The sequence below is a fragment of the Parambassis ranga genome, chromosome 1, assembly GCF_900634625.1.
Source record: "Parambassis ranga chromosome 1, fParRan2.1, whole genome shotgun sequence".
In the NCBI taxonomy this organism is placed as follows: domain Eukaryota; kingdom Metazoa; phylum Chordata; class Actinopteri; family Ambassidae; genus Parambassis; species Parambassis ranga.
In genome coordinates this window covers 18,611,703-18,626,778 of record NC_041022.1, presented here as the reverse complement: position 1 = coordinate 18,626,778, position 15,076 = coordinate 18,611,703, and the positions used below count along the sequence as shown (strand labels likewise).

Here is a 15,076-nt window from a genome sequence, read left to right as displayed (position 1 = left end):
AGAAATGTTCAAACACCAATAAAAAAAAAATTCCATTTACAAAATGGTGAGAGGAAAAGCACCAAATTCATACACACTGGGCTTTCTGTACTTGATTGGTAAACCAGAGAGAAAAAACACTTTTTTCTTATTTAGCATAATAGGTGCAGCTAGATTTCAGTGCCAAGTCTGCACAGGAAAACCCAGATTCACTCTATAACAAAGAACCAAACACTGAGACAAAGCGGTACCTTTGTGTTTGAATGTTTATTTAAAGTTATTCCCTCTGCGCACCCCCTCCCTGTGTGAAAGCCTAGTCTGAAAGGAGGAGGATACAGGCCACTGTAGCGCCACATCAGCAAATTTATTAACAAGGCTACAGGTTTAGTCACAACACCTCCACCCCCTGCTGGTATGGCACTCCGTGTTGCCCTGTAGTAACACACTAGCATGGTAAGGCTAGTTCAGAAATAACCCCCCCAGGAGGAAGAAAGTCCAATAAGAGAAGGGGTTGGGTTAGAGAGTAAGTGACTCCAACTAATGAATAGAAAAAAAGGAGGCAGTATTACTAAATATCAAGTTCCACAGAGAAAAAAAAATGGGGCAGATGATGGTGAGAGACAAGAGAAAATATTCAATACAAAGAATCCTCTCTTGTCCCTCGATGTGGCTGCTGATCCACAAGGCGCGCTTTGATGAAAGTGGAATATTGAGGCTTGAGATGAATCCCCAAAATCCACAGCGTGGTCGTCTTCCTTCTCCAATCACTGACGCAATCCCTCTCTCCGCCTTCCACACAAAAACGGATGGACTGAGACAGAGGGAGAACATGTGTGAGAATCTGAGTGTTTGGGTAATTCATGTTTACAGGGAAAGAAGGAATGATTATAACAACTGAGCAACGACAGGGATTAAGAGTCAACAGGCTGCACAGAAGTGTTACCGGCGTAGGGGACTACAGATCTCCAAGGGGAATGATTTCTTCGTTGATAAAAAACTCAATGGTCTCTTCCTCGTAGTCATCCACATTGCTGTCCAGCTCATCAGTGTCCACTCCTGCAAGGCACGAGGAAAACCTCATTGTTAATTTGGCCCAGACTGGAAGTGTTGGTTGAGTAGTACAAACGTGAGAGATCCTACCTCCTCTGAGCTCGAGGCGAACGTTCTTCTGTTCTTGATAGAGCTGCTGTGCGCTCTCACGGTAGCGACGGTAATCCTCCATCATTGCTCTGCGCTTGTCCACCAGGTCCTACTCAAACACAAACTCCACCTTATAAGTCAAGCTATTGAACAAGAAGGATAAGTTAAAGAAACTGAAAGGGTCAAACCTTAGAAGCCTTGGACTGGCTAAGGCGATCCTTCTGCTCAAAGATCTTTGAGTATTTCTTAAGATCCTTTTTGATCATCTGCAAAAGAATAGATAAGCATAATAAAAATATTAATACATATACGTAAAGGAAAATTTAACAGCCACAGATCAAGAAGTTACAATCTTGTAAATGTGAGCCTCAGATAAAGCAGTAGAATCAGGAGCCACAGTGCAGCTCTCATACGAGGTGTCAGAAAAGTGAATTTTGTCATCACAGGCTCTGCACACACACATCATACACACAAATGATACCTTGATTTGATCTGCACTGAGCAGGGTAGGAGGTCTGGGTCTCCAGAGCAGCTGACAGAAGCGGTCCTTGTTGTTCTTCTGTAGGAGACGGCCCTGGAAGGTCCACAGCCAGTATGCATTGTCCACCTAAACGCATATAAAGGCAAAAAAACGATGTGAACGGAGGACCTAGATTAACAAGAACTAGTGGCAACGGCCAAGTGCAGGGCGTACCTTGTGGCTCCACCAGGAGACTGAAGTGACAACATAGCGGCCGGTTGGGTCCCACTCCACGTCAGAAGCCATGTAGTGCTCTGCTATGTTCATCATGGTGCAGTCTGAGGTGTCCACAAAGGCGAGTGCTCCATTCATACTGTACACAGAAAAGGTGAATGTTATGGGCACATATAGACTACGGTCCAAAAGTCTGGGGTCACCCAGGCCAGTTCTATAGCTTCTCTGATCAGCACAACAGTTTTCAGCTGTGCTAACATAATTGCACAGGTGTTTTCTAATAATCAATTGGTTGCTGGAAATGCACCTATGTAGAAATTACAAACCATAAAATATAAAAAATAAAATAAAAATCAGCTGTTATATATGTATATATATATATATATACACACACACACACACACACATATATATATATATATATATATATATATATATATATATACACACACACACATATATATATATATATATACACACACACATATATATATATATATACACACACATATATATATATATATATATACATACACACACATATGTGTGTGTGTATGGATAGATAGATAGATAGATATCATGAGCCTCAGATCAGCATTTGAATCAGGAGCTTAGCTCTCATACGAGGTGTCAGAAAAGTTATTTAGTTTGTCATCATTGGCTTCATGTATCTTATGCCTACACACGCAGATAAAACTCACCTCCTGAGTCCAGCCAGCACCAGAAACTGTCCCTGTGGGCTCCAGAAGATACTGTTGGCCTGCTGTTTGTCAAACATCTCTGTAATAAAAAAAAAGTGCAACATCAGTTTGCAGGACACATATGAGTTTGGATGTCTGACTGGTTACTTACTTATGAGCTCGATCTTGCCGTTGTTTTTGACATGGTAAAAGGAGACATTGATTCTCGGAGACTCTCCGTGGAGGACAGCAAACTTGCTACCATTAGGCTCCCATGCAAAAGCTATGATGCTTTCTATAACAGAAGGGATAACAGATCAATGAATTCATATTCCTGTGCTGAAGTATTACCAACTCTTTTAGTCTACTTGTTATTACTAAAATATGTTTTTACCCTTCATTTCCACCACATCAACAGGAACCTGCTTCTCTCTCATACGGAAAATTTCAAAGTTGGTAACAACACCCTGAAAATACAAAGAATTTTAATTTAGCTTCTGATATTTCTGATATTACCAACAAGGCATCAGGTCTTTGCATTTTTCTATCAGCACCTGTGTTCCTTTTGGAGTCCTGTCTACTTTCACACACAGATAATCTCCATTTCTCTGCCAGTGCAGTTTGCAGTCCACGACATTGAAGAGATTGCGGATACGGATCTCCTGACGGGAGGGCAGCTGCATCAAAGTCACTCTTGCTGGGATGTCCTTGTCCTCAGGTACCCAGAAAGCTATGATGTTGTCCCCAGGAGACCAGGAGAAGTCCCTACACACAAATACAATTATCAATATCTTGTGTAGTACGAGATCACAATTTGAATGTGTAAGACAAACAAGTCATTAAAAATGATGAAAAACCCCTACTTGATCCCAGTAATCTTGAGACTCTTCTTATCCAGCAAGCCCATGGACTGAAATTGCAGAGGCATGCCTTTAATATCAGGTGTACACCTTATGTAAAAACAACTGTATATGAACGTTATGTGTACTCACTGGAGTTTCATAGATGCTCAGTGTGTCTGGAGTCATTCTAGCAAAGAATTTCCCATCATGGCTCCATCTGAGATACATAAATATACCATTATAGCACTTCCAAACACTTCCAAAGAAACAGGAAATAAGATTTTAACAGAACAAACGTGTGCTGACTTGAATATGGGCCAGTGCGCAGAGCTCTCGCAGTGGAAGCCTCTCTTCTTTTGTCCAGTCAGAATGTCCCAGATGATGATGGCCTGTGGGTCTTCTTTGGTGTCCATCAGTGGACTGAAGGTCACAACATACCTGGAAGGCATCACAATCATACATCAGGCCCATAAAGTGTTATTATATAATTATTATTTTATTGGTTCTCTGTTGATTTATAAATAAAAGACGTGCTGCATTCTGATGAGGCAGTGATGCAAACTCTTATTGCATGAAAAAGGTGGCAAAGATTAACCTGGTCTTCCATGTCATTAGACCTCTATGGACATGGTTTCTCTTACAGAACTTAGTTGTTAGCCTACTACTGCCATGAATTATTAGTTTACTTGTGACTGTGGCCTACTGACCTTTTAGATTTTGGGGCCAAATTAACATATTAAAATACCAATAAGTCAGAAAGCAGTTTAGGCGAGTCCTTATTTTAGGTGGGTACAATACATTTTGCTGCTGTTCCATTCCACAGCCCAAAATGAGGGCATTTAGAGAAGCAGGCTAGACTACACAATGAGAAAAGTAGGGATAGAGGGATTCTTTTTTTTCCATTTTCTATTTCTTACCTTTCACATGGTGAGAAGTCAATAAGGGACACGCCCTGATGGCTGAACCTCTGAATCTGTTTGAACTTCTCACCGCCCCACAAAGCAATACCACGTTGATGGAAGGTGGCCAGGTAGGTGCCTTTGGGGGACCAGCGAACATACGTCTCTGTCCAGCGCTGCATAAAAACACAAGAACATTAGTGGTGAGTGCTAGTTTCAGATTATCTACTGACTGTGCGTGTTTTTAGAACTTACTGCTCTCTCTTCAGCTGTGATTGGCTCTTTAGCATCATTGGAGAATATGGCAGTCCTCTCTCCAGCTTCGTAGATCACACTGTACTGGTCACGGCAGTCTGGGTCCTCAATCCAATGACGCATATTACCCTGAAGAGAGAGACAGATTGTGTTAATGGAGATTAAGCCAATTAACTATACTTAAGTGTTCAATTGGTGCAATTTCAGAATCATACTGTGATATTGATACAAGTCTATCTCTGTCCCTTTAAATGGACAGCAAAGCTTAATCGCAGATTGCTTCAACATAAATAAGACACTCACAAAGTCTTTGAAAGGCTGCTTTTCTGGAGTTTCCCACTCATCACTAATGTTCATGTACCTGAAAAAACAACAACAGAATTTTACTTGAATCTTAGTCTGAATGCACATTTTCGGCAACCTTCACAGACGTTGCATACATACTTGTCAAAGTCAGTGAAGAGGTTGACCCTAAACGTATGTTGCTTATCGAGTTTGTAACCATCTGCGTTCTTCACTGCCTCAAGAGCCTGAGTAGGAGCAGCATATTCTAGGAAGATGTACCTATGTGGAACAAAATATATTTAACACTTGCATCAAACAAAGTTAAAAAAAAACATCACCTACAAGACAAGATCATACCCTTTGGTCGTGCCATCAGCCTCTGGATAAAACTCAGTCGTGATCTTGCCGAACTTGGAGAAGATCTTGTGTATGACGTTCTTCAGCTTCTCCAAACGCTCAGGGCCTACCTGAGGGACATTGTCCACCACCACCACCGAGTCTATTCCATCAGCCTCCTGGGGCTTCTCCCTCAGGACATCATCCAGGAGTTCTAAAGTAAAAAAAGAGGTTTTTATTTTATCTGACTGTATAGATCTAAGCTTCCTGAGCCACTTTTTTCCCCATAGATCTTAAGGTTTACCCCCATGAAACCACATGTTCATTGGTACTACTGTCAAACTTTAACAGTCAGCATCCCAGCTGGCAGATGAGATGTGGTGGGAAAAAAAACACACATTTTTTTGTAAACAAGATTTGTTTCAATAATTTTTACAAAGCAAAGTTTTAAAGGCTAAAGGGTTTTTTGTTAGATTTACTGGTACGACTTCTCATTGATTTTGAAGGTTGTATTTACCAGAGCCAGTATTACTGATAGAGCTCACTTTCATTATCGCCATCCCTGCTTAAACAGGGAATACAATAGTATAAACCGACATCCCAATAATGTCGCGATTAATATATAATTCGATCATATTTTACCTACAAGACAAAGAAATATTATTTAGCATACTCCTCTCTAAACTGGGCTTGACCTAACGCTGCACTAAGCTAACAGCTGCTTCGTTTAAACTTTATCTTCCATTCACTTTGCAACTACAACTGTTTCCTGTTTGCCTCGCTTTACAAATATGCTGAAAATATTTTTCCAAGCAGCAGCGACAAGGCCACGGTGAGTGGTTGTCAGGGGTCTGGGTGAGGCTCTAACGGGCGTCACATCAAACCGATAACATTTTGTTGCGGAAACGTTTAAGAAAAAAATGTTGTATACCGATCGTATTTTGGGAAATCACACTTCAATATATTGACATCATCAAATAAATATATTATAACTAAGTCCCGGCAAGCCACACGACAAGCTAGCTAGCTAGCTTTGTAGCATCTCAGGAGCCACAACCGTTGTGCACTTAGCTAACTGTTAGCAACAGGCCAGAAAGCCGGCGTTTTTCCTGCCGCCGCTCACCCTCATCTTCGATGTCATCCTCGAAGTCCTCCGGGTCGCTGAAGGAAGGCTCCTCCTCTTCATACTCTGGGTCATCCACCATGTCCACCGTATCTTGCATTTAACAACACGACGAGACGGATTTCTCGCTACAACGGAGCAAAGTCCCAAAAATGAAGAGGCTGACGGTACTCGGCCGGTGCGGCACCATGTGCGAATACGTGAAAATGGACGATGTGACGGAAACGTCACACCGGAACCTGTTCGCAGGCGCGTGGATAGACTGCGCAGAAAATGTAGAGTTGTAGAACACATGGACGGTCCGCTCATCATCAGACATGTCGTAGATTTAACCTCTTTGTGTGTTTAGAGATCAGGTAACAGCCTGTTACCTCTGATTTTACGCTGAGCGAGGAAAGAGGAAGCTGCTCACCGGTATGATCCGAAACTGTTTCCCGCGAGATAAAAGTTTAGCACAAAGAAAGGAAAATTATAGCTAGTAGTACTAGTTTACTCTATTTTACAGACCCGTCTAGCTACATTTCCGCCAGTGTTCGTGGGTTTTAATGTTACTGTGCAGTCATGTCTTCGCCCTGAGGTGTTATTGACACACAGACACACACAGGTTAGCTCCATGGACACGGAGTGTCTGTCACTGCTGCCCCGGGTCTGTGAGGTGCTGGCGGCTTCGGGGAGCTCTCTGGCCGATGACACCAGCCTGGAGAAACTGCTGGACTGGATTAAAGCGCTCACCGAGGCTGGTTAGTAGCGGCACTGAACGTAGTGGTTTCCATCTCATGTTTCTGACCTCTCAAGTGGGGTTTTCTTTAGTGAGATTCATCTTTAATTGATTATATTATTAATATTATCTTTTTATTTGGTGAAGGGGGATCTCTGCTGGACACCTGCCCATGTTTGCTTAAATTCATATCCACTGTGATTCACAACACAGCATCAGATCCCAGCATCCTCTCCTTCACCCTCAAACTCACTGGCCTAGTGGGAACTACAGAAGATGGCTTCAAAATTCTTCAGGTAAAGCTCATGAGATATTTTACTTTTACAAAACTCACATCACTACTTAATCTCAGACCATTCCTCACTCACCTTCTTTATGTAATGACACCGATCTTCACAGGAGAGTTCAGTCATGGATTTGGCCTTTAACCTTCAGTACTGGCAGGGGGCTGGACTCTGGGAGGACCCCTGTGTACGGATTGGGTGGATTCAGGGCTTAAGGACCATGCTACAGCATCCAAAGGCCCTCCGTTTCTTTGTAGATGCAGGTGACTGTCATATAGAAAATCAGTTCATGTCTTATTGTGAAATAAGATGTTTTCAGTCAATGTTTAAGCTCTCGTATGGTACACACGCTGAGTTTAGTCTGATCATTTTGACACATCCTGATATATTTGTACATTTAATTCTTCAGATTTTGTGGTGCCACTTCTACAACTCCAGACAGACACAAGTCTATTCGTTGCCTCAGCTGCCAATCAGATGCTCGCCCACATCTTGCTATACTGTCAGGATGCCTCTGCTGTGGGATGTAAAGGCATCGATGGCAAGAGAGAAGACAATGATGACAGGAGGACCCATGACTCTGTTGTCACATTTGAAAGCCATCATGTTGTCATGACAATCTCAGAATACCTCAAAAAGTCACTGGTTCCCAAAGAAAGCACACAGCTTCATCAGAGTGTGCAGGTCCTCAAACTGCTAGCCCTGCTTCTGGCCCAGAGCAGACCTCCTCTGAAGCACAAGCTGCTGCAGGCAGTTGGAGACTCTCTGGAGGAACTGGTGACAGCAGAGTACAGTCAGCTCACACTGCCTCTGATGGACGTCCTTCTAAGTGCACCCAGGTAAAGCCTAGGTGCAATTGGGATTGAAGAATATTGATCAAGTTGACTAAGTGAGTGTTCAGGTTTTATGTTCTCTGTGTTTGTTTAGCAGTAATGATGGACATGTTCCTGATCAGCATGTTACCCGTCTTCTCTCACTAATGTTGAGCATCAAGAAGCCGCCTGAGCTCATCCACGCTGCAGCTGCTTTTCTCCGCAGAAGCCATCAGTAAGCATCACCCTCACCAACACAATGTCACGTTGTGGAGTTATGTTTTTCTCTTAAAAAGACAAACAGGTTTGGTAACATAGAGTTTATTTGCATCATTTGTTTTTGTCTTCCAGTGACAGCGTTTACGCTGTCCAGGCTGTGAGAGTGCTTCTGCGACCTCTTGAAATTGTTACTGGTCTGACTCTGGGCACAAACACTGCAGGTAATAAAATACAGATGCACACTTTTAAAAATAAAAATATGTTACGTTTAGGTGACTGAATATATTTTGTGTGTGCAACAGATGAGCTGTGGCGATCAATGGTGGAGCAGCTAAAGAGTAAAACCCCCTGCATCTCAGTGATCTGTGTCTGTCTGACTAACATGCCACAGATCACACTCTTGGTAAGTGTATGAAAAAACACTAGTGATAACATTGACCATGCCTCACTGCTTTCTGTATTTATGAAAACCATTCTCTCTCTCTCTCTCTCTCTCTCTCCTTCAGGCTTCTGACTGCCTCCCCTGTCCACCGGTTTTGATTGTCACTGCAGTTCTGTTGGTATTGCGGCTCTGCAGTGGCGACTCTTCCTCCTCATCAGCTGGCTGTTGTGAAGTTTTCAGGAACATCATTGGCAGTGGCAAAGTGCAGAAATATGCTCTAGAGGCTCTGACAGCTCTCCATAGCAGTCCAGGTCAATAGTTACATTAAACGCTGTCCTAACAGAATACAATGGGCCACAGTGCTGATAACGTTCACTTGAATTCAGTTGAGCAAAATGAAGATTATTGTATTTAATAATTTATATTTTACTGTGTAATGTGTGTTTCAGGAATGAAAGAGATGCTGCCTGAAGTGACCACGCTTCTTATACAGTACCTGAACAATCCCGACTCTGACCCCTCTGTGAGTTTCTGTCATGCGTTGTTCATGTTCATGCGTGCCTGATTGTATCTATCGGTGTTTTCTTCCATTGCCGCTGCTCCCAGTGGGCCAAAATGTCATTACTGAGAGTTTTAGGTTTTCTAGGTTGTGAGAAATTTTTTACAGATGTATTAGCATTTAAATGATTGTATTATTGCTCCTCAGGTGCTACATAAGTCCTACCAGGCTTTGGTAAAGTGGATGAGTGTTTGCACAGATCTCTCCTGTGTAACAGACAAGCTCGGACAAGGTAAATCTCAACAGCAGCAGACTCTTTACAGCAAGTGATGAATCCACACATAGACAGTAGTAATGATTTTATGACCGACTTCCTTGTTAGATCTCATCCAGGTGGTGAGGAAGCGAGTGTGTGATGTACGTTGGGAAGTGAGAGACTCAACTGTGGAGTTTTTGGGACACCTGGCAGGAGCACATGTCTGCCAGACACCCGCTGAGGAGGCACATGACATGTCGGAGGTGCTGCTGGGCGGCTGCTGTTGTACTGTTCCTCTCCTCAAAGAGGCACTGCAGGATCCAGAGAGCTATGTGAGAGCCAGTGCCATCTCTGCACTGGCACAGACACTGACTCAGAGCTGGCAGCAGGGGGCAGCCCTCACACAGGAGCAGGTGGGGAGAATTATATATATATATATATCTTATATAATTATTATTTTGGCACAGACATAAAATTACATTTATTTTTTATGTCCTGCCAGCCTGGTTTATGGTCAGCAGGACTTAGATGCCATAACTTTACACAACAGACATGATACATCCTCAGAGTATCATGCCAAAAATGAAACTTGGCTAAACTTGATTTTTATTACTTACCTGAACTTCTGTGCCTCTCCAGACTGCAATAGTGACCCGGCTGCTGGGAATTCTCTCCCAGGACACAGAGGGATTTGCCAGGAGGGCTGTCGTACGGTACTTCATCACCTGGTTCTCTTCAAGTTCCTCACACTCGCCATCCTCCTCCTCCTCTTTCCTCATGCAGTCTGTGTGCTCTGCACTCTCACAAGGCAGCGCAGATCTGGACTGGGAAGTCAAAGTTTACACACTGGAGCTGGCTGAGCTGCTTCTGGATGAAGCCTTTTCAGGTCACCATGGTTACACAAAAGGCTCAGACACGACTCCTTCCCAACCACACCCCTACGCTGTGATGTCTGGCCAAATCTACACACCTCACACACAAAGTGGGACACATACAGAGCAAGTGGAGTCAGAACTGGTCGGTGTACTGAACAGCCTGGTCAAACAGGGAGTCATATTGGCATTGCTGAGTGGTCTGTTTGACTGTGACAGACCTGTATGTCTGAAGGCCTGTCAACTGCTGATAAAACTCAGAGAGACAGTATGCCCACTCTCTTTAGGAGCCTTGGATGCAACTGCTGACATGGCAACAGTTGCAAAAGTGTCCTGTGAGCTTCCTGGATGGGGTTGGGTACAAGAGATCAGAAAATTGCGGGGGAAGGAGAATGGGACTGCAAAGGTAGAAACAAATGTTCAGAGAAGTGTTGATGGATCAGCTGTGGTTCATTCTGACACGGTGTGTGTTAGTGTGTGTAAGTTGTTGTGGTCTCTGGGTTTAGAAGAGAGGCTGGAAATTCTGACTCAAAGCAGTGACCACATCCACAACTCTTCCCTCTCCCTGCTGCAGGACATACTGGCTGCAAGTGATGCTCACACTCATGCAGACACGCAACAAGGCCAGGAGGTCATAGTGGACTGCTATTAACACACACTGCTTAGTGGAAAGCCGTAATGAATGGAGGCATATTTGTGTTGAAACACAAAGTAATTTTAAATAAACATTTAAATAAACATATTAATGTGTCATAAAGACAACTTGAAACTGTACAAGTCGATATTCATTCTTTGTGAGGATCTTATTTTATAACCTTTCCAGTAGCCACTGATTAAACTCAGTATTATGATTGATGAGAAACATGGCTGCAAGGCTGTAGGTTCTGTGACTCCTTCATGTGTTTTCATGAGTTTCAGCTCAAAATAACACAGGGATAGTTCATTATACAATACCTTTGTACCACTACAACTGCAAAAAATGATTACAGCGCAGAAATCAGGAGTTGAAAATAAGCTGTGAAAAATACATAAGTATGATTTCCATGATGGGAATATTTTACTGTTATACAATGAGTTACAAGGTGTATTCCTCCTTAGTTTCCTGGTGGAATTGCATCATTATGGCCCCAGAAGTATGCAGCCAGCATGCAGACAGAGATGAAAAGGCCAGTGACCATTTCCACGTGTTCACACACACACACACTCTAACTCTGTCACATGGATGAAGAGAGGGACACACGCGCAGAGAAAACTCTCATTAACTAATGAGTAGAATGTCAGCGACTGCGCACACACACGCACTCACACAGTGATTATCTCACCCTGTATTAGAGCATCATAACCCTGCGCTGCTCTTACTCACTCAGCTGTATTGTCTCTCTTCATTCATGAAGTGAATTTGTTGTTGAGGTTTGCTCTGTCTATCCAGCATGGAGGCGGTGGCTCTTTTCTCTTTCACAGCATCAGAAGCAGATGAGATCAGTTTTCATAAAGGGGACATTATAAAGGTAAGCAGGTAAAAGGTGTGTGTTAATGCTTAAAAAATATTTTCCTGCATGTTCAGAGTAATTGTGTGCGTGTGTGTGTGTTGTAGGTGACAGAAATGGAAGAGGATTCTTGCTGGGTCACAGCAGAGATCCAGGGGAAGCGTGGCTACGTGCCTGAGAACTACATTTCCCTTCTCCCTCATTCGTAAAGAAATAATTTGTCTACTTGAGTAATAACTATAGCAGTGCTTGCTAATTTGATATAATATTGATTTGCTGTGTGGCCTGTCATCCATTAGAATTATGCAGTGTCCCCAAAATGTAATTTTTCCTAGTATTTCCTTCTTCTGGTATTTCAGAAGCCAAAAGAAGTGAAATCACTTCACAGAAGTGAAATTCGAAGAGATGGGGGAAAAAGTAATAATGGGGTTGTTGTTTTCTGAATGTTGGGAAGCATTGATTTTCTTAGGGTTAGGGTGAGTTAAGTGTTGCAGCATTTTTATTAATATTCTTTGATCAGGAAGTTTTCTGTGCTTGTGTTATGCTGTAATAGGTGGTTTGCAGGACCAGTGTCGAGACATGAGGCTGAACAGCGTCTGCGCTGCCAGGATACTGGAGTGTTCCTGGTGAGAGAGAGTGAATCAGCTCCTGGAGAGTTTTCTCTGTCTGTTAGGTCAGTGAATGCACCACACATGCAGAGTGAAATAAGTCTGACTGCTTGTCTTTTACTTGTGAAGTTCCAAAATGATGTGTGATGCTGTGCCTCGGTTATATTTGTCTACACTCCCCTCTATTCATCCTCCACTGGCAGTATGCCTTTATGAGCATGGACTTTAAGCTCCTGCTTGGTGTTCTGATCGGACAAACCCCATGGCAGTTCTAACAGCACGCTGTTAAGACTATAAACAGTGCACAGAAAACAGCTTTAGAAATACACAGTAACATCATCATCCTGTGTTTGTTTTCCATTTCACTGAGTACATTAGCAAGTTGCAGCATCCACGTGTCTTTGAGTGTGTGTCAGAGTCAGCAGAGAGGAGGGAGCCAGACTATTTAAAAATGCTCTACGAGAACCCGGTGCACTAAAAATATCACAGCGGTACAGACAGCACACTGTGTGTGTGTGTGTGTTTGAGAGAAAGAGAAAGAGAGGGAGGGAGAGGGAGAGGGGAGGTGTTATTTGGGTCACCCAAGCGACATGGGACGCATTTAATCATTGAGGGTAAATTAAATGTGTTCAATAATCGGGGCATTGCGTAACAGAGCACAGTCTTTAATTAAACACGGGTACATTATGTAAATCGACATGCATGTGCATTTTATGCACACATTAAAGTTCTGAGGCACAACATCTGTCTGCCTGCAGGGTCTGAGAGGTAGGAGGTGTGCCTTATTTATGTACACAAGTGTGAACGCAGCGTAATATTGAACAAAGGTCAGCAGAGGGGGATGATGCTCTGGAGTTCAAAAGACCCATGAGAGCCTGCAGTGTGTGTTTCTGACTTATATACCTCATCATTATTTCAGGGTAATTCCAGCCACAAAACACAGATGGATTCACCATGACAGAATTTTACATTTAAATTTTCAATTAATAAATTGTTCTATTCTACACAAGAACACACATACAAACTGTGTGTATGCGTGTTTAAATACTTAATTTGGATGTTTATATATTAGTAAAGGAAAATGGTGGTTAGGACTTGGAAAAACATGGAAAAACATAAACTGCTATTAGAGTGGCAGAGACACACTTTGATTAAGGCTAACAAAGTTACAAAACCGTGTAAAGAGGTTCATTCTTTCACACTTTGAGTAGACAGTTCTACATAATATCTATTAATAAAGAAGTATGTAATTGAGACAGGATTTTGGACGGCAACCCTTTCCTTCATGAGTTTGTGTTTTTGAGTGCTGTTGGTGTGTGGTGTGTTGCCAGCCCCCTCCTGCTGTATTTACTTTGGTGTCTCTCTTCCTCCTTTTGATTTCTCTAATATTTTCATGATCATGTTCATGAATGTTATTATCAGTTGGCGGTAATGTAAGGTGATAATTAGCAGTTAATTAGCACGACCGATAGAGGAGCTCTACTAATCATTTCAGTGCCTCTCCACCGTCTGTCCTTGTTGTTTCAACTTTCACTCTCTTTTCACTTCAAATGTATGTATTGGCTTTGACACCTGAGATGCTTGTGATGCTTGCAATGCTTGCATGTGATGGTTTTAGAGATACACCCACACATGCAGAGGTTTGTGGTGTCTCGGACTGACAGATGAGCTGAATGACTGAATTCCTGAACAAAAAAACAACAGGCTGAAGAATGAAGTTACAGCAGCTGTATCTGTGTAAACACACATACCTGTCTTTCTTCACCCTTCTCCTTGTCTTATTCTGCAGCTATGGTGAGAGGGTGGAGCATTTCCGAGTCCTGGAGGGGGGAGGTCAGTACTGTATTTGGGACGAGTCGTTTTGTTCCCTGAACCGGTTGGTGGACTTCTACAGAACTCACAGCATTGCAGTGGAGAAAGCAGTCTGCCTCAGAGATCCCCCCTTATCCCCTCAGCTATGGTCACATCCTGGATATAACCCCTATCCTAACCCTTATAAAAGCAGCTCTCAAGAGTCAATCCCCTCCACCCGCCTCTACTCTCACCCCTCTCACCCAGAGCGAGAAGCTTCCCCACGGCCACTGCAGGTATGACTCATCCATCATGAAGCGTCGCTTCTCTTCGTGAACAGCCTGTACTTATGAGAAACACACACCTGTTGGTCTGATATCATTTGTTTTGTCTTTGAATAGAAGCCTCGTCTGGCTCATGCCCTCTGTGACTACACCCCTCCTCACACCGCTCACCTCCACTTCCTGCGCGGTGACATCATCGACCTTTTGGACTGCTCGAGCGGCCTGAGCTGGAGGGGGCGCTGCCGTGGCCGAGTCGGGGTCTTTCCACCTGAATACGTCCAGCCACTGTACCACTGACACCGTATCGCCACTGTCACTCAGGCTGTAGTGACATACTTCATCTATTTCCATTATTGTGTTAAGGCCCTCTCCGGATCAGCCTCATACTGTGTCAGCTCTGAGTGTTAATAAATAATAGTTGTAGAGCTAGAGGCTTGTAATGATAATATGAATTAAAAATGATCTTTGTCTTTGCTCTCTGTTGCCATCTTGTTTTTGTCCCTACACCTTCCTCTGTAAATGTACTAAGTATGTTGCACAGAAGCCAAATAAAAAATGTTTTTTCTGGGTATAAAGTTTGCAGAGCCTCGAGCATTTATGCACATATCTTTTAATTTATTTGATATAAAGA

At 43.0% G+C, this 15,076-nt stretch overlaps 3 protein-coding genes and 2 non-coding genes across 6 annotated transcripts; 2 read left to right on the top strand and 3 right to left on the bottom strand.

Annotated features, from left to right (window-relative positions):
• Positions 1-245: 245 nt before the first annotated feature.
• On the bottom strand, positions 246-6,461 carry eif3ba (eukaryotic translation initiation factor 3, subunit Ba). Its single transcript, XM_028406162.1, has 19 exons — positions 6,234-6,461; positions 5,132-5,324; positions 4,934-5,053; positions 4,793-4,850; positions 4,490-4,618; positions 4,253-4,410; positions 3,642-3,773; positions 3,486-3,552; positions 3,357-3,403; positions 3,048-3,258; positions 2,888-2,960; positions 2,666-2,788; positions 2,515-2,593; positions 1,814-1,952; positions 1,601-1,726; positions 1,308-1,385; positions 1,120-1,228; positions 923-1,035; positions 246-790 (listed from the first exon to the last, which is right to left on the bottom strand). The coding sequence occupies exons 1-18, from the start codon at positions 6,331-6,333 to the stop codon at positions 935-937; spliced, it is 2,043 nt and encodes a 680-aa protein (XP_028261963.1). The 5' UTR covers positions 6,334-6,461; the 3' UTR covers positions 246-790; positions 923-934.
• Positions 1,483-1,568, bottom strand: LOC114444143 (small nucleolar RNA SNORD60). The gene has a single exon (XR_003671518.1). It is a non-coding gene; the product is annotated as a small nucleolar RNA SNORD60 (small nucleolar RNA).
• LOC114444146 (small nucleolar RNA SNORD60) lies at positions 2,395-2,476 on the bottom strand. The gene has a single exon (XR_003671519.1). It is a non-coding gene; the product is annotated as a small nucleolar RNA SNORD60 (small nucleolar RNA).
• brat1 (BRCA1-associated ATM activator 1) lies at positions 6,449-10,960 on the top strand. 2 transcript variants are annotated; one of them, XM_028406142.1, is made up of 13 exons: positions 6,449-6,647; positions 6,838-6,973; positions 7,099-7,247; positions 7,351-7,498; positions 7,645-8,074; positions 8,163-8,282; positions 8,399-8,487; positions 8,569-8,669; positions 8,773-8,959; positions 9,098-9,171; positions 9,355-9,439; positions 9,530-9,816; positions 10,043-10,960. In XM_028406142.1, the coding sequence occupies exons 2-13, from the start codon at positions 6,847-6,849 to the stop codon at positions 10,925-10,927; spliced, it is 2,682 nt and encodes an 893-aa protein (XP_028261943.1). In that variant the 5' UTR covers positions 6,449-6,647; positions 6,838-6,846; the 3' UTR covers positions 10,928-10,960. The 2 variants fall into 2 exon arrangements, with proteins under 2 accessions (XP_028261943.1, XP_028261952.1); XM_028406151.1 differs by having other exon boundaries at positions 6,449-6,973; positions 8,166-8,282.
• Positions 10,961-11,705: 745 nt separating this feature from the next.
• Positions 11,706-14,742, top strand: LOC114432902 (GRB2-related adapter protein-like). Its single transcript, XM_028401438.1, has 5 exons — positions 11,706-11,783; positions 11,870-11,967; positions 12,316-12,435; positions 14,160-14,457; positions 14,563-14,742. The coding sequence occupies exons 1-5, from the start codon at positions 11,706-11,708 to the stop codon at positions 14,740-14,742; spliced, it is 774 nt and encodes a 257-aa protein (XP_028257239.1).
• The last annotated feature ends 334 nt before the right edge of the window (positions 14,743-15,076 follow it).